The 18236-nt window shown below is 46.0% G+C and overlaps 1 protein-coding gene across 1 annotated transcript in view; it reads left to right on the forward strand.

The window, feature by feature from the left end:
• The window catches only part of LOC138357483 (ryanodine receptor-like), a 253397-nt gene that overhangs the window by 222489 nt on the left and 12672 nt on the right, over positions 1-18236 (forward strand). The window contains exons 16-23 of the mRNA XM_069314340.1: positions 7138-7328; positions 8936-9203; positions 9662-9828; positions 10414-10507; positions 11768-11884; positions 12218-12426; positions 12577-12706; positions 17323-17587. Of these exons, the coding sequence (XP_069170441.1) occupies positions 7138-7328; positions 8936-9203; positions 9662-9828; positions 10414-10507; positions 11768-11884; positions 12218-12426; positions 12577-12706; positions 17323-17587 (1441 nt within the window). The remainder of the gene's footprint in view (positions 1-7137; positions 7329-8935; positions 9204-9661; positions 9829-10413; positions 10508-11767; positions 11885-12217; positions 12427-12576; positions 12707-17322; positions 17588-18236) is intronic.

Here is an 18236-nt window from a genome sequence, read left to right on the forward strand (position 1 = left end):
ATGAACATGTTTGCTGATGATGCTAAGATAATAGGAAGGATAAGAAACTTAGACGATTGTCATGCCCTTCAAGAAGACCTGGACAAAATAAGTATATGGAGCACCAATTGGCAAATGGAATTTAATGTGAATAAATGCCATGTTATGGAATGTGGAATAGGTGAACATAGACCCCACACAGCCTATAAATTATGTGAGAAATCTTTAAAAAAAAATTGATAAAGAAAGAGATCTAGGAGTGGTTGTAGATAGTTTACTATCATCTGAGGACCACATAAAGAACATTGTGCGAGGAGCCTATGCTATGCTTTCTAACTTCAGAATTGCTTTTAAATTCATGGATGGCGAAATACTAAAGAAATTGTTCACGACTTTTGTTAGGCCAAAGCTGGAATATGCACCGGTTGTGTGGTGCCCATATCTTAAGAAGCACATCAACAAACTGGGAAAGGTGCAAAGACATGATACTAAGTGGCTCCCAGAACTGAAGGGCAAGAGCTACAAGGAGAGGTTAGAGGCATTAAATATGGCAAAAATGAAAGACAGAAGAAAAAGAGGTGATATGATCACTACGTACAAAATAGTTGCAGGAATTGATAAAATCGACAGGGACGATTTCCTGAGACCTGGAACTTCAAGAACAAGAGGTCATAGATTTAAACTAGCTAAACACAGATGCCAAAGAAATATAAGAAAAAATCACTTTTGCAAACAGAGTGGTAGACGGTTGGAACAAGTTTGGTGGTGGAGGCCAAAACCGTCAGTAGTTTCAAGCGTTATATGACAAAGAGTGCTGGGAAGACGGGACACCATGAGCGTAGCTCTCATCCTTTAACTACACTTAGGTAATTACACACGCACATCACCATCGTCGTGACACAGCTTGAGAACTGCAGGATCTTTGCGTCCTAACTGGGTGATAGTGGTGGGGAGGGCTATGCAAGTGGTGTTCCCGATGCCATCACTTTACTGAAATCATCGATAAAAGGTGGACAGGGGCGATTGTTGTGAAAAATATATTAATCTGGTAGAAAAATTTGTCCCAGGGTTTCTTAACCAGAGCCGACGAAATCAAAACCAAGATGGCAGATGGGGCAGAACTGGATGGGACACGGCCGTCAGTGGAGGCATCAAAAGAGGCAGACTTCAAAGATTTTACTCAGAAACAAATAAAAGGAAGGTGGTATTTCTAGGTCAGTTAGTGAGGATTGAAGATTTACTTGAGCCTTATAAAAGAACATTCCTTAATTCAGAAGAAGAAAACGAAGATCTCAAGAGCCAGGTAAAGACTATAAAACATTTTGTTGCAGCAGGATAAGGAAATTGCCAGTTTGACTGACAAGGTAAGGAAGCAGGAAGGACAAATCATGGAATTATAGAAAGTATATGAGACATGGAAATTGAAGGGAAATGAATTTGAGGAAATAAACAAAAATAAAGATAAATGAACAAGAATTAGGAGAAACTATACAGCCCAGCGAGTTAGGCAAGGAATTTATAAAAGAAAACCCATTTGCAACTCAGATGGAAGACGCTACTAGACATTTGGAAAAGTACAAGGAGGAAATGAAAGAAACATATGCGCAAGTTGTAAATGATAAAGAAACAATCAAGGAAGTATGTCTGGAAGCCACAAACAGAAATGAGAAGTCAGGAACTAACATCAGACAGGCAATTCGAACAGAGCTGGTTATTAGCAGCACATTAGTTCAGAAAACTGAAGATAGAATTAGGTCTATAATAATATTTTGATGTTTAGAAAAGGACATACCTTCTGGGGCGGACTGAGCAGCAGGAAAAGAACAATTCATTAAGCAAATAGTAGCTTTAGGGGAAGGCCTGTCAATGAAGGAAAATGTCAGTGATTTTAGGAGAATAGGAAACTATGTAAAAGTTAAGTCTCGCCTCTTAAGGGTAACATTGAATGGAGTAAAGCAAATGACAGAAGTGCTTAGGAATGCCAAGAAATTGCAAAATGATGAGGAAGGGAAATATTGGTCATTAAGACGAGACCTTTCTATGGAAGACACAAAGAAGATGACACTGAACCTTGCTGAAGCAAAACGCTTAAATGAGAACAGAAATGAGGACGAATAATTTTTTTTTACAAGGTGATAGGGACCGGGAAGCCTGTGAGATGGTACACGAAAGTAAATCAACAAACGCGTTAGAGAAAAGAAGTGTGAAGGGCAAAGGAGGAGGGAGCATGTCCATGAAAATTGTGAATACCAACATATATGGGGTAAGGTAAAAAATACTGGAGTTAAATTATATAATACAGCTTAAGATGCCAGATATTGTCGTACTAACAGAGACGAAAATGGAGGATAAGAATTTAAATGAGGTGGTATTCCTGAGGGGCTATACTATTTGGAGATGCGGCAGACAAGTTAGAAAAGGGGCAATCCTGGTGAAGGAACGACTGAAGACAAGAGAATTGATACTCGACAATCCTCGAGAAGTCGACATAAGGGCACTGGAGGTTTGCAGTCGGAATAATAAACTAATAATCATTACTGCATATAGTCCACCAGCAAGTACTACATGGAGTAAGGAGGAGCTCAATGTCAAACGAGAAGGCCTTATAATGATCATAAGATAGATTATTGTGAAATCAAATAAAGATAAATCACGATTGTTGATACTTGGTGACTTCAATTTGAAATCGAGTGACTGGGAAGACTATGAAGCAAGAACAGGATTTTTGGACTGACAAATTTGTAAACCTCATCCTGGAATCTTGCATGAATCAACATGTTAAACAGCCCACACGAATGAGAGAAGGTGATGCTCCATCATTGCTGGATTTGGTATTTACTAGGAAAGAAGAAGAGATATGCCATTCAATACCTTCCTTCCTTGAGTAAAAGTGACCATGACCTGTTGCAAATTAGATATGCCATGTCATATAATCTAGAAGAGAATGGCGAAATGGAAATAGTTTACAAACTTGATTTTAAGGGAGGACACTATGGGGAACTTTACAAATTCATTAATGATTTTAATTTGAAAGACTTGTTGCTAGGCAAGGAAATAAATGAGATGTATACCAGAGTCTGTGAACTATATAATGAAGGTAAACAAATAAATATACACCAAAACAGAGATGTAGAACCAGAAAACAGGGTTGGTTCAACAGAAACTGTGAGAGGGACAAGGAATGGAACAAAGAGGGACAAAGACAAGGAAATGGCTAGATTATAGTAAGAGGCCTAACCCTCAAACATGCAAGCACTACAAACAAGCAAGAAACAGTTACACAGCAGTGAGGAGAGAGGCAGAAAGGAACTTTGAGAAAGGTATAGCTGACAAAGGTAAAACAGATCCAGGCCTTTTCTATAAATTCATTAAAAGCAAGCTGCATGTAAAAAACAAATCCAGAGATTGAAATGGATTGATTGAAAATGTTTGAAAGACTAAATGAACAGTTCCAAATTATGTTTGTGAAAAATGAGGATATCAGAGAGCCAGACCCAATGGCAAGGAAACACCATAGAATATATAGAGGTGTCTCGAGACGAAGTGGAAATTTACTGAAGGGTCTAAGAAGAAATAAAGCGGTTGGACCAAATGAAGTTTCACCTTGGGTGCTGTGAGAATGTGCAACTGAGCTGAGAATTCCACTCCAATTGATATTCCAGACATCTTTGTCCACAGGAATCTTAGCAGATATTTGGAAAAAAGACAAACATAGATCCAATCTTCAAAAATGGTAACCGAGAAAACCCATTAAAATATACACCCACATGATTAACAAGCGTGGTAGTCAAAATACAGTACTAGAAAAAATAATTAAACCAAATGGGTAAAACACCTGGAAAATAATAATATTATAATAACAGACAATATGGTTTCGAATAGGAAGATCCTGTGTAACAAATCTAGTTAGTTTTTATGATAGAGCCACATTGATTCTATAGGAAATAGATGGGTGGGTTGACTGTGTGTATCTGGACATAACTTCCTCTCTTTCCAGCCTGTTGCTGTCTTGAGGGGGCCTGGTGGGCGACTGCCGGAATGTGATGCTCTTTGGGACTGCTTGTCCTCTGTCCTTTTGAAGCTTTATGTTCCTGCTGCTGTCTTCACTAATTTTGCTGGATGCTTTTTTCTTCTTCCTCATGTTTTATTTTCCTCCCCCCACCTCTTCTCCTTTCTGACTTCCCTTTCTGCCGACTTTTTGCCATTCTTGAATATTTTTTCTAATGTCATATTCTGTTTTGACACCGGGTGTTTAGGGAGGTACACTTTAACTCACTCGTAGAACTATGGTACCTGATGTTGTCGAGCGAGGGGGGGGATGCTTTTATTGTCAATCCTTGCCTTTGTTGCTGAACCCTATCTCGACGGACTGACAGCTCTTAAGGTTGCGATTGCAGGGCGTATACTCACAATGCGCTCCTGGGGATCCCATCTTGTTGGGTGTCCTATCCTCTAATTGTGGTTCCATGGTGGGTATGGGGGCTTATTCGTGGATGAAATCTTTCCCAGTTTGTTTTTATGCCTTTCTCTGACCTCATTTAACTTCTCAGACTGATGGGATGGGCGGCCAGGCCACCGATTCGGACTGTGAGGGAAGGTCAGGCTTTCTAGCCCCTCCAGCTACTTTGGGCCCAGATCAAGCTGCTTTTCTGACTCTCCCGACCAACACTCTCTTGCTACCGTCCCACCTCTGTGGCAGGGTTGAGCCCCAAGCCCCCAGTGGTCATCACCTGGCATGACGTCGTCTCTCGTTGTAATAACTCCGCCTTTTACATCCTCTCTTACTGGGGGAGCTCGGCACCGTCACCTCCGCATTTGCACATGTATGATTTCTTCCTGATCAATTACATTTCAGACTACGTGCACTAAGTATTTTGATCTCAGTCATGTTGATCCTACTCGTCCTAATGATTTATTCCTCCATAAACACCTCGTTGATTCAATGGATAAATTTGTCACTTTTAACCCCACCCATTCTGGTACACGTGTCATTGTAGCCCCTTCTCAAGAAGCGGCTGCTTGCTTGGCTTCGTTGTCCTGCATTGGAGATAGATACCCCTGTTCAGATCTCAAAAAAGATCTGAACAGGGGTTAAATGGTTAAAGTTAGGAGTTAAGGTTAAATGCCAGCATTGGCACAGTTTTTCTCCCACACAATGCTGCGTCTGGTGATAGAGAACTGAAAGACTGCCATGAGGTTATTAAATATATTCTTGAGGGCCAAGGCCATTCTATCCTCCCGATAGATACCTTCACTCAAACCCTCCCTCATGATCGTGCACAATTGAGGTGTCTCTATGCCCCTTGTGTGGAGCCTCGAGCCTCTAAGACAGTGTTCTTCTTCTCAAGCTCACTGCATTAATTGCTGTGATGCCCACCCTGCCTTCTCCCGCACATGTGTGCACAACAAATTTGAGGAAGCCATCCTCACTTTGAAACATTGTGATCATTTTTCTTTTCCTGAGGCGAGACACCAGGTTTGCCGTCTTCCCTTTTTTTTCCGATATGTCTTATGCTCGTGTGTTGCTTTCCACTTCTCCTCGTCCTCTCTCGCTATCTCAGTTTCCTAACCGTTTCCAGGTCTTGGACACCGACACCTCCACCACCTATCTGCTCATTTGCGTTGTGGTTCTCCTTCTAGTGTTTCCTTCCTTCTTTCCCAGTCTTCCTTGTCTCCTGTTCCCTCTTTCCCTTCTCACCCAAATCCTTCTTTTCAGCCCTCCTCACCGCCTGTCTGTCCTGGCCATTGTCCATCCTCCTCCCAGCGTTCTTCATGTTGACTATTCCCGTTCTGCTTCTCTTGTTGAGACTGTAGAGGCTGTTGCCCACCACATTGCTGATGGTACACCAGTCTCTCTCCATCAGTATCGTAAGCCTGGCTCTTCTCCCTCCTCCCCAACGAGTATGATGGCTTCAATATATTCCTCACCTTCCGACTCCGACACTATCCCTGCTTCCCCTCCCATTTCAGTGGTGGAGTCGCCTGATACGGAGGTTCCTTTGGTCTTTGAATCTCTCTCTTGGATGCTGTCCTTGATCCAGTGCACTTCTTGCTTCTGTCCTTCCTTCCCCCCAATTCTCGCAACCGCCCTTCTTCGATGCTTCCTCCCACTCCAGACTGTCAGTCCGCTTCTGGTCCATCCTCCCTTGTCTTTGCTATCTTTGCCTATGCCTTGTCACCCCAATTTCACTGATCCTGATCCTGATCTTTAGTCTACTGTGTTCTTCTTTGCCTTTGTTTCTCCCTTGTTATCTCTGTTTCTATTCTCTCTTTTTTGTCTATGTCTGTTCTTCAATGGAAATATTCATGGTTTTTATGCGAACTTCCATGAACTCCAACTTCTGATCACGCAATTTTCACGTTTTGTGTTTGTCTCCAGGAGCGATGCTTTGCGCTCATCCTGGTCACTTCTGTAGTTATTTCTTTCTCTCATCCCCTCTAGCTTTTGCTAGGGCCCTTAACTCTACAGCTCTCTTGATCTGTGATGATATTGCCCTCATTCCCCTACTTTTTTGTCCCATATTCGGTGTTCTGCAGCCCGTATCTTTGTGAATAAATGGTATACGGTCTGTTCCATTTATCTCCCCCTAAATGTCCCACTGTTTCTTCTTGATCCTAAACAATTGTTGAACAACTTACCAGAGCCTGTGCTCATTTTAGGTGCTTTTAACTGTCCGTATACCGACAGTTAAAAGTACGTGGGTGAAGCATTTACAGCGTTGTGGTTCGAACAAAATTCGTTAGTAAAGAACTTGTGCCGGAAGCGTTCGAACATCATCAGTTGTGAGTCCTGTGTAAACTGTTTTTCATTCATAAACAGGGGGGTTTGGCAGGTGCATGGAATCACTTCTGGGTCTTTGTTTGGAGGACGGGCTGACTGGTGCCTTAGCCTAAGTGAAGCACGAGTCACTACTGGTGCCAGCCCGTCCTCCAAACAAAAACCCAAAAGTGATTCCAAGCACCCACCAAACCCCCTATTTATAAATGTAAAACGGTTTATACACGTTTACACAATCAATTCAAAAACTTTAGTTGTACATTTGTAATTGGGAAAGTTTAAATGAAAATTACATTATCTTAATTACATAAGTGACAATAACGGTGTAGCATGCGTTAATATTGTTTACACATGCAACAAGTTCATTGTTATGACAACAGGAGGAGCACATCAAGGTGATTATCGCCCTGTTGGAGAAGTATGGCCGCGACCCCAAGGTGCTGGACGTACTGCGCTCCCTGTGTGTGGGCAACGGTACGGCCGTCCGCTCCTCGCAGAACAACATCTGTGATTACCTCCTTCCTGGCCGCAACCTCCTCCTCCAGACCCAACTAGTGGACCATGTATCCAGGTCAGTCACGCTTCCAGGTGCTCGCCTCTCTCTAAGTTGGTACCGTGACTACATTAATCTTGTAACAGTTTAAGGTGTCTTACCTCCTACATCGTTCGTCTCTCATATCTTCCTATTGATCACCTATATTATCAGAATCTCATATGTCATCATCAATATTAATTATATTTCAAAAGTCAGTTGTATTCTCATTTTGGTAATGTCTCATAGATTTAAACAACAAAATGAAATTTTTACTCCCAGGGGGAGTCATTCCATTCTTAGGACTGTGCACATTGTGGTAATGCAGTAACTACAAATAATTTTTGTTTAATGAACTAGCAGATTAAGATTCATCAAATTTAAGCACTTCATAAGTACAATGAGAATAAAAGTGATATATTTCCTGATGCAACCAAATCTATCACAAAACACTTCCCTTACCTTCCTCAACGACTCAACTATGGCTTTCCTTTCCCAAGATGATCTTCCTTGATCTGAAAACGACCAACTTTCTTCAAACAAGTCCTTCTTACCCAAAACACGTCTTCCTGATCTCAAGCACATCCTCCCAGTCTTAGGCATGCCCAACGTTCCCCGTCATACCCTCCCTGCCCAAGTATATCCTTTCTGAGCCAATCATGTCCTTCCTGCATCAAGCCCCTCCTGCCCACTCTCCATGTCCCCGGGGCATCGCTGCTTCACCGGGCACGTCCGCTCTGCCTCAAGTATCCAGGCATGTCCTTTGGGCCCAGGTACAATCTCCAGGAAAGTGTTTCATGTAGGGTTTATTTCTTCTGTCGGGACTTCTTCAACAGTCCAGTGACGTTAGTAGCGTGTTGGAGGAGTAGCAACACTTGTGACCTTGTTCCCTGCAGTCACGGGGCGGAGGAAACCTTCACGTAAGCTGCACCGTGCTACCATAAAGAAGAAAATAGACCTTATCCATCGATGAATGTAAGAAGAGTGACATTCTCGGACCCAGAGGTTTCATCGGCCAATTAACGTAGTAGGAAACATGGTCCACCTTGGCTGTGATTGGTTGATTGTACTATTTATAATATTTAAATCAATCATAGAGTTTCAACGTGTTACATACCCACTCATCATGGTTCATCATAGTTGCGTGATGAAAGTGGACGAAGCTTACCAAAGACCCCACCTTTTTTACTATTTAAATATCAATTACATTCAGCATAAAATAATACTTTACATGGTCCGTAATACAATAAATGATGGGCTTACATACATAACAATATTGAGGCATTGTAAGGTGATCTTGGCAGTATTACAACTATCTGAAAAACTTAGACGATATCAGAAGGACAGCCAAGACAATACGTCCTGTAGCCTTTCCCTTGTCTCAACATTTTCTCCCTTTCCCTCCTGTCCTTGATATTCTCTATACATTAATACTCCTTCATTTCCCTTTTCTTTCCTGTCTTAAATGCTTTTGTCTCTACCCTATGCCTTCTCTTATCCAATTGTCTTCTCGCTTCTTACATTTTCCTTATTGAGCAACAGTCAGTTTCCTTTGCCTAGTTTCCTTTGCCTAGTTTCCTTTGCCTCGCCCAAAATATTTCCCCTCAGCACTGTGGCTGTATGTAATACCCAGTACTTGGCTACAGCGCACGACCCAACATCTTCGTGGGCTTCGTGGAAGGCTCAGCCATTTACCAGAAGTGGTACTACGAGGTGACTCTGGACCACATCGAGCAGATATCACACCTGTCTCCACACTTGCGTCTCGGATGGGCCAATACGAAGGGCTACGTTAGCTACCCTGGAGGAGGTGAGAAGTGGGGTGGCAATGGCGTCGGCGACGACCTCTACTCTTACGGATTCGACGGCTCGTACTTGTGGACGGGCGGGAGATATACCCTCGTCAATCCTATTGTACGTACTGCTCTCTCTCAAAGTCAGTAACGTTGCATACATTAAGCCTCTACATGAGTTGGAAATTATTTAAAATGGAAGTCAAATATATGTTATTTGCATAAGTTAAATAAAATTATTAAAACTTTCGTTAAACATCAGATTGTGATTTTTCATTACGGTGAGCATGAAAGAGTGGATAATTGAAGCAGTCTCTTCATCAATAATATGCTGCGCCATTAGTTTCTGACAACATGTGTTTGGTAATGCATGTAGGCACCTGTTATACGTGCCGGTGTAACAATACATCCAACATAAAACATACAGGGAGGGGTGAAGGGAGAAAACGCAAACATGATAGGGGACAATTTTGAAGACAGCTGAATACAGCTTCAAGTAAACAATCTTCTCACAACTAAAGTTATAAAATATAAGAAATATTAATGATTTATGTCTCCTCCTGTGAATGTGTCGACCAGGATTCGGAACCGCTGATCAAGAAAGGCGACGTGATTGGCTGCGCCCTCGACCTGACGGTGCCTATTATTACCTTCTACGTGAATGGCCGGCAGGTAAACGGAGCCTTCACGGGCTTCAACCTGGACGGAATGTTCTTCCCTGTGGTGTCTGCATCTGCCAAGCTCAGGTAAGGTGCTCGCAACTAACCTATCTTTAACACTCGGTACAAACAATTAAGAAAAGACATTACCTGGCCAGCTGAGACCATATTAAAGGGGCAAAAGCCTCTCAAACTATTTCCAGATAGTTTGCGGACCTCACTGTCGACAGTATTATATAGTTCCAGAAATATCATGCACTCATTGCACTGCATTCAATTTCTCTTGTAACATCCTGACAGCTTGGATAGAAAATAATTCTAAATTCTTGATACTGCTTCTTACCCATGGGTAAACAATGTGTGTGTTACCCATGGCTAGACAATGTGTGTGTTACCCATGGCTAGAGAATGCTTGTTACCCATGGCTAAACACTGATTTTACCCTCATTCATATATATATAATGTCCAACCTACGCTTGAAACAATTCTAGTTACCCAACATCTATTATATTACATTGTAAATTGTTCCATAAATAAACCCTATTTCCAAACTACTATTTACCCTTATTAATGAATAGCTAAACTACAAATGGTGAAATGTAATGTTATTATATAAGATTAGCATGGTATAAGGGAGTTAGTTGTACAGAAGCTAAGTGAGTGTTATTGCAGCGCGAGGTTCCTGCTGGGCGGTGAACACGGCCGGCTCAAGTACCCGCCACCCGACGCCCACTCCTCCGTCTCCGAGTGTCTGCTGCCCTTCCAGGTCAGTCATATCACCTCACCCCGCCTCCACAACCACCTCTGTAACACACCCACACCACACATCTACAAGTATAGTAATTGACGAGGTTTTGGTCCGTCTTGGATCATTAGCAAGTCGTTGTGGGCTGGTGTCTAATGGTCACCCACGAGATTGTGACTTTGTGTCTACAGGCTTGTGAAAACTTCTTCGGTGTAGGAGTTGTAAATATTGGATATGTTTATAGATGAACAATTTCTCAATGTTAACTCGGTACTTAATTATAAATGTTAATAATGTGGGAAACCGACCTGTGAGATTTATATTTATTCAACTTATATGTATTTATATTCGATAGCAATTTGATGTTTAGTGGACTGTATTTCTGCAGAATTCTCACAAATCAGCCCCTTGCACATTAAAGGGGAGGTTATATTAAATTTTTATATACATATATATATGCATGCAATCAAACTACAGTATTAAACCACAGGTATTAGTAATGAAAAGTGAGAGGTGTTATCTTATTGTATGGCAGGCCTGGTCCACCAGGTATAAACAAGAATGATGACACCAAATAATCCTGGTGGTTGAGACTATCACCAACACCCATGTACTGATGTACCAAGTAACTGTACTACTTCCTCTTCTGTTGTTCCTTATACAAGATTGAGAAGGTGCAGACTTCCTACAAGAATTTAGTGCCAAGAATACAAGAGGTGGACTATGAAGATAAGTTACAGGGACTCGGACAGATGTTAAAACAAAGACCAGAAGATATTGTGGGTAATATACAAGCTGGACTGTGTGACACGTGGGAAGAAATGATATGGGGTAGATGTGGGGACTTTTGGGCACAAACTTGTGTTGGAAACTCAGTTCAGAGAGATTGAGCACATACAGTAAGGGTGGTGAGGCCTCACTAAATAATATATTCATACCTCGCTAAATATTATCTTGATGATACCACGATACATATTGTGTTGATGACACCTGTTTATTCTCACAGTCGTTCTCACCTAATATTCTCTGAGGTCGACCTCACTTAATATTCTCTGAGGTCGACCCCACCTAATATTCTCTGAGGTCGACCTCACTTAATATTCTCTGAGGTCGACCCCACCTAATATTCTCTGAGGTCGACCTCACTTAACATTCTCTGAGGTGGACCTCACGGATTATTGTTTAATGTAGACCTGAGAGAGTGTTGTGATTGTGATGCTTCACTACACAGTGCTGGGATCGGTGACTAGCACGTCTCACTGTTCACATCTCTCACCGCAGACCCTCACCATCGACCCCTGCTTCTACTTCGGGGAGCAGCACAAGGGCACGCTGGCGGGGCCTCTCCTCATCCAGGACGACCTGGTCTTCGTCCCCAAGCCTGTCGACACCTCTGCCGTCAGTGTCTGCCTCCTTTCACCCTTTCTTTCTCTATAGTGTTTATTCTGAATTCCAAAAGTTTATTATAATGTGACATATATAGTATATATTGCATGCCAGTGTTACCTTATTTTATTTTGTTAAACAATACGAAATATTCAAGCTTTGCATAAATTTAAATTTCCCCAAGCAATATATCACTAACATGATCTAAGACTAATATGATAATTATCATTATTGGTAAATAAATAATGATAGAACTTGGTGCAATTATAATGTGGAGAGCAAAGTTGTTGGCTCAGGGTGAGATATGAACGTTACAAGTGGCTGACGCCGAGAACCTGGCCACAGATCCAGCTAGCGGCATACATCGAGCAGGTGCGAGACAAACTGGCCGAGAACATCCACGAGATGTGGGCCATGAACAAGATCGAGCAAGGCTGGACGTACAGCGAGCGACGGGACGACCTCCGCCTCCATCACCCCTGCCTCACCTCCTTCGAGAAACTTCCGCCTAGCGAGAAGAGATACGACGCTACGCTCGCTCTCCAGACTCTCAAGTACGTCCTTCTCCTTTCCCTTGAGAACGAAGTTTTATCAACTTTGTTCTCAAAAATATGGTGGCTCGTGTATATTTAAGAACATACTCTGAGAGTATAGATATAATAATTATATAGTTGTATATTAATGAGGTCAATTTTGTACCACAGGACAGTGCTGGCGTTGGGGTACCACATTACCATGGACAAGCCTCCCAGCCGTATCCGCACCGTCAGGCTGCCCAACGACCCCTTCCTTCAGTCCAACGGCTACAAACCCCAACCCCTCGACCTGTCGCAGGTGACCACGCTTAAATACTACCTGGCTGTTGTGCTGTCTACCAGCTGGATGCTGGCTGTTGTACTGTCTACCAGATGTGGCTTCCATGTAGTCTACTGCCCACCACCTGGCTTCCTTGTAGTCTACCCTCCACCACCTGGCTTCCTTGTAGTCTACCCCCCCACCACCTGGCTTCCCTGTAGTCTACCCCCCAATACCTGGCTTCCTTGTAGTCTACCCCCCACCACCTGACTTCCCTGTAGTCTACCCCCCACCACCTGGCTTCCTTGTAGTCTACCCCCCACCACCTGGCTTCCTTGTAGTCTACCCCCCACCACCTGGCTTCCTTGTAGTCTACCCCCCACCACCTGGCTTCCTTGTAGTCTACCCCCCACCACCTGGCTTCCTTGTAGTCTACCCCCCACCACCTGGCTTCCTTGTAGTCTACCCCCCACCACCTGGCTTCCTTGTAGTCTACCCCCACCACCTGGCTTCCTTGTAGTCTACCCCCCCACCACCTGGTTTCCTTGTAGTCTACCCCCCACCACCTGGCTTCCTTGTAGTCTACCCCCCACCACCTGGCTTCCATGTAGTCTACCCCCCACCACCTGGCTTCCTTGTAGTCTACCCCCCACCACCTGGCTTCCTTGTAGTCTACCCCCCCACCACCTGGCTTCCTTGTAGTCTACCCCCCACCACCTGGCTTCCTTGTAGTCTACCCCCCACCACCTGGCTTCCTTGTAGTCTACCCCCCACCACCTGGCTTCCTTGTAGTCTACCCCCCACCACCTGGCTTCCTTGTAGTCTACCCCCCACCACCTGGCTTCCTTGTAGTCTACCCCCCCACCACCTGGCTTCCTTGTAGTCTACCCCCACCACCTGGCTTCCTTGTAGTCTACCCCCCACCACCTGGCTTCCTTGTAGTCTACCCCCACCACCTGGCTTCCTTGTAGTCTACCCCCCACCACCTGGCTTCCTTGTAGTCTACCCCCCACCACCTGGCTTCCTTGTAGTCTACCCCCCACCACCTGGCTTCCTTGTAATCTACCCCCCACCACCTGGCTTCCTTGTAGTCTACCCCCCACCACCTGGCTTCCTTGTAGTACACCCCCACCACCTGGCTTCCTTGTAGTCTACCCCCACCACCTGGCTTCCTTGTAGTACACCCCCACCACCTGGCTTCCTTGCAGTCTACCCCCCACCACCTGGCTTCCTTGTAGTCTACCCCCCCCACCACCTGGCTTCCTTGTAGTCTACCCCCACCACCTGGCTTCCTTGTAGTCTACCCCCCACCACCTGGCTTCCTTGTAGTCTACCCTCCACCACCTGGCTTCCTTGTAGTCTACCCTCCACCACCTGGCTTCCTTGTAGTCTACCCCCCACCACCTGGCTTCCTTGTAGTCTACCCCCCACCACCTGGCTTCCTTGTAGTCTACCCTCCACCACCTGGCTTCCTTGTAGTCTACCCCCCACCACCTGGCTTCCTTGTAGTCTACCCCCCACCACCTGGCTTCCTTGTAGTCTACCCCCCACCACCTGGCTTCCTTGCAGTCTACCCCCCACCACCTGACTTCCCTGTAGTCTACCCCCCACCACCTGGCTTCCTTGTAGTCTACCCTCCACCACCTGACTTCCCTGTAGTCTACCCCCACCACCTGGCTTTCTTGTAGTCTAACCCCACCACCTGGCTTCCTTGTAGTCTACCCCCCCCACCACCTGGCTTCCTTGTAGTCTACCCTCCACCACCTGGCTTCCTTGTAGTCTACCCCCCACCACCTGACTTCCTTGTAGTCTACCCCCACCACCTGGCTTCCTTGTAGTCTACCCTCCACCACCTGGCTTCCTTGTAGTCTACCCCCCACCACCTGGCTTCCTTGTAGTCTACCCCCACCACCTGGCTACCTTGTAGTCTACCCCCCACCACCTGGCTTCCTTGTAATCTACCCCCCACCACCTGGCTTCCTTGTAGTCTACCCTCCACCACCTGGTTTCCTTGTAGTCTACCCCCACCACCTGGCTTCCTTGTAGTCTACCCCCACCACCTGGCTTCCTTGTAGTCTACCCTCCACCACCTGGCTTCCTTGTAGTCTACCCCCCACCACCTGGCTTCCTTGTAGTCTACCCCCCACCACCTGGCTTCCTTGTAGTCTACCCTCCACCACCTGGCTTCCTTGTAGTCTACCCTCCACCACCTGGCTTCCTTGTAGTCTACCCCCACCACCTGGCTTCCTTGTAGTCTACCCCCCACCACCTGGCTTCCTTGTAGTCTACCCTCCACCACCTGGCTTCCTTGTAGTCTACCCTCCACCACCTGGCTTCCTTGTAGTCTACCCCCCACCACCTGGCTTCCTTGTAGTCTACCCTCCACCACCTGGCTTCCTTGTAGTCTACCCCCCACCACCTGGCTTCCTTGTAGTCTACCCCCACCACCTGGCTTCCTTGTAGTCTACCCCCCACCACCTGGCTTCCTTGTAATCTACCCCCCACCACCTGGCTTCCTTGTAGTCTACCCTCCACCACCTGGCTTCCTTGTAGTCTACCCCCACCACCTGGCTTCCTTGTAGTCTACCCCCCACCACCTGGCTTCCTTGTAGTCTACCCTCCACCACCTGGCTTCCTTGTAGTCTACCCTCCACCACCTGGCTTCCTTGTAGTCTACCCCCCACCACCTGGCTTCCTTGTAGTCTACCCTCCACCACCTGGCTTCCTTGTAGTCTACCCCCCACCACCTGGCTTCCTTGTAGTCTACCCCCACCACCTGGCTTCCTTGTAGTCTACCCCCCACCACCTGGCTTCCTTGTAATCTACCCCCCACCACCTGGCTTCCTTGTAGTCTACCCTCCACCACCTGGCTTCCTTGTAGTCTACCCCCACCACCTGGCTTCCTTGTAGTCTACCCCCCACCACCTGGCTTCCTTGTAGTCTACCCTCCACCACCTGGCTTCCTTGTAGTCTACCCCCCACCACCTGGCTTCCTTGTAGTCTACCCTCCACCACCTGGCTTCCTTGTAGTCTACCCCCCACCACCTGGCTTCCTTGTAGTCTACCCCCCACCACCTGGCTTCCTTGTAGTCTACCCCCCACCACCTGGCTTCCTTGTAGTCTACCCTCCACCACCTGGCTTCCTTGTAGTCTACCCTCCACCACCTGGCTTCCTTGTAGTCTACCCCCACCACCTGGCTTCCTTGTAGTCTACCCCCCACCACCTGGCTTCCTTGTAATCTACCCCCCCCACCACCTGGCTTCCTTGTAGTCTACCCTCCACCACCTGGCTTCCTTGTAGTCTACCCCCACCACCTGGCTTCCTTGTAGTCTACCCCCCACCACCTGGCTTCCTTGTAGTCTACCCTCCACCACCTGGCTTCCTTGTAGTCTACCCCCCCACCACCTGGCTTCCTTGTAGTCTACCCTCCACCACCTGGCTTCCTTGTAGTCTACCCCCCACCACCTGGCTTCCTTGTAGTCTACCCCCCACCACCTGGCTTCCTTGTAGTCTACCCCCCACCACCTGGCTTCCTTGTAGTCTACCCTCCACCACCTGGCTTCCTTGTAGTCTACCCTCCACCACCTGGCTTCCTTGTAGTCTACCCCCACCACCTGGCTTCCTTGTAGTCTACCCCCCACCACCTGGCTTCCTTGTAATCTACCCCCCCCACCACCTGGCTTCCTTGTAGTCTACCCTCCACCACCTGGCTTCCTTGTAGTCTACCCCCACCACCTGGCTTCCTTGTAGTCTACCCCCCACCACCTGGCTTCCTTGTAGTCTACCCTCCACCACCTGGCTTCCTTGTAGTCTACCCCCCACCACCTGGCTTCCTTGTAGTCTACCCCCCACCACCTGGCTTCCTTGTAGTCTACCCTCCACCACCTGGCTTCCTTGTAGTCTACCCTCCACCACCTGGCTTCCTTGTAGTCTACCCCCCACCACCTGGCTTCCTTGTAGTCTACCCCCCACCACCTGGCTTCCTTGTAGTCTACCCTCCACCACCTGGCTTCCTTGTAGTCTACCCTCCACCACCTGGCTTCCTTGTAGTCTACCCCCCACCACCTGGCTTCCTTGTAGTCTACCCCCCACCACCTGGCTTCCTTGTAGTCTACCCTCCACCACCTGGCTTCCTTGTAGTCTACCCTCCACCACCTGGCTTCCTTGTAGTCTACCCCCCACCATTTAACCTAATTGTAGTGTCCTGTTGAAACCTACTTTCTAATGTTGCAAGCACCACTTGGCTGTAGTAACTAGTGTTAGCATACTATTGCAGTGTACTTTTCATGACATGTTTGGTGTGACGTGTACAAGTTGGTAGAGAACTATAACTTGCTAGCAGCCTACTTGTCCACTGCCCACCACCTCACTCCGACAGTTGTAGTGTGTTTGCTAACATATATTTGATCTGTGAGAAAAATGTAAATCCATTTTTGTGTGCTTTCATAAGTACATCAACATATTATTTGTTACCTGCTGTCTCCCAGAATACCCAAACAATTACGCCAAGCCATTATAATTGCCCTCTTCGGGATTATTTATTTGCAATATTTCAATAATATTTAGTTTTGTCACATTTTTCTAGATTAAACAAAATCTGCAGAATAGCAAATGTTTACTTGTGAATAAGAGTGAGAACCCGTGTTGTGAACAGGTTAGCCTCACGTCCAAACTGGAAGAGCTGGTGGACCAGCTGGCGGAGAACACTCACAACATCTGGGCCCGGGAGCGGATCCTACAAGGCTGGACCTACGGCCTCAACGAGGACCCAGACATGCATCGCTCACCTCACCTCGTCAGCTATGGAAACGTCGACGATGCAATCAAAAAGGCCAACCGAGACACAGCATCCGAGACCATTCGGACTCTCCTTGTGTATGGCTACATTCTGGAGGCTCCCACGGGAGACCAGGCTGAAGGTGAGCGGCAACCTGCTTGGTATAACACATCTTGCACAACGCTCACGAGAGATAGGAAGGGATTGTGGGGAATAATATTGAGCTCTTGCATGCGACACCATGTTTCGTCAGATCTCAATGGTGAACTAAATTTAAACATCTGTCACATTGTATGGATGTGACAGTTGTTTTAACTATTCTCAGCATGGATGAAAAAGAATGTGTCATTCAGCTATTATATATATCGGTATGAGAAAATCATCTTGGGGGATCGAACCGGCGTTCAGGTGATTTCCAGACACCTGCCTTAACCGACTCTGCCAAGATAAGACAAAAGCCTATCAACTCTGGGAATCATCAGAACGCCGATTCGAGTCATCCCATTGCCACAAAATTATTTTCTCGTTGACATATCATGCCATTATGATTTCTTTGTAACGTATCAGTATGGGGAGTGATTATCGCCGTGCGGATGATGAAAATGGTTGAGCAAAAATTCAGTCATATTATAATTTTGGAATTATTATAATTAAGAAAATTTATTCGAGTAATACATTCAAAGTAGTGTTGAGAAACTGTGCAAGAGGGAGCCGGTCGGCCGAGCGGACAGCACGCTGGACTGTGATCCTGTGGTCCCGGGTTCGATCCCGGGCGCCGGCGAGAAACAATG

Source organism: Procambarus clarkii, chromosome 78 (assembly GCF_040958095.1).
Source record: "Procambarus clarkii isolate CNS0578487 chromosome 78, FALCON_Pclarkii_2.0, whole genome shotgun sequence".
Lineage (NCBI taxonomy): Eukaryota > Metazoa > Arthropoda > Malacostraca > Decapoda > Cambaridae > Procambarus > Procambarus clarkii.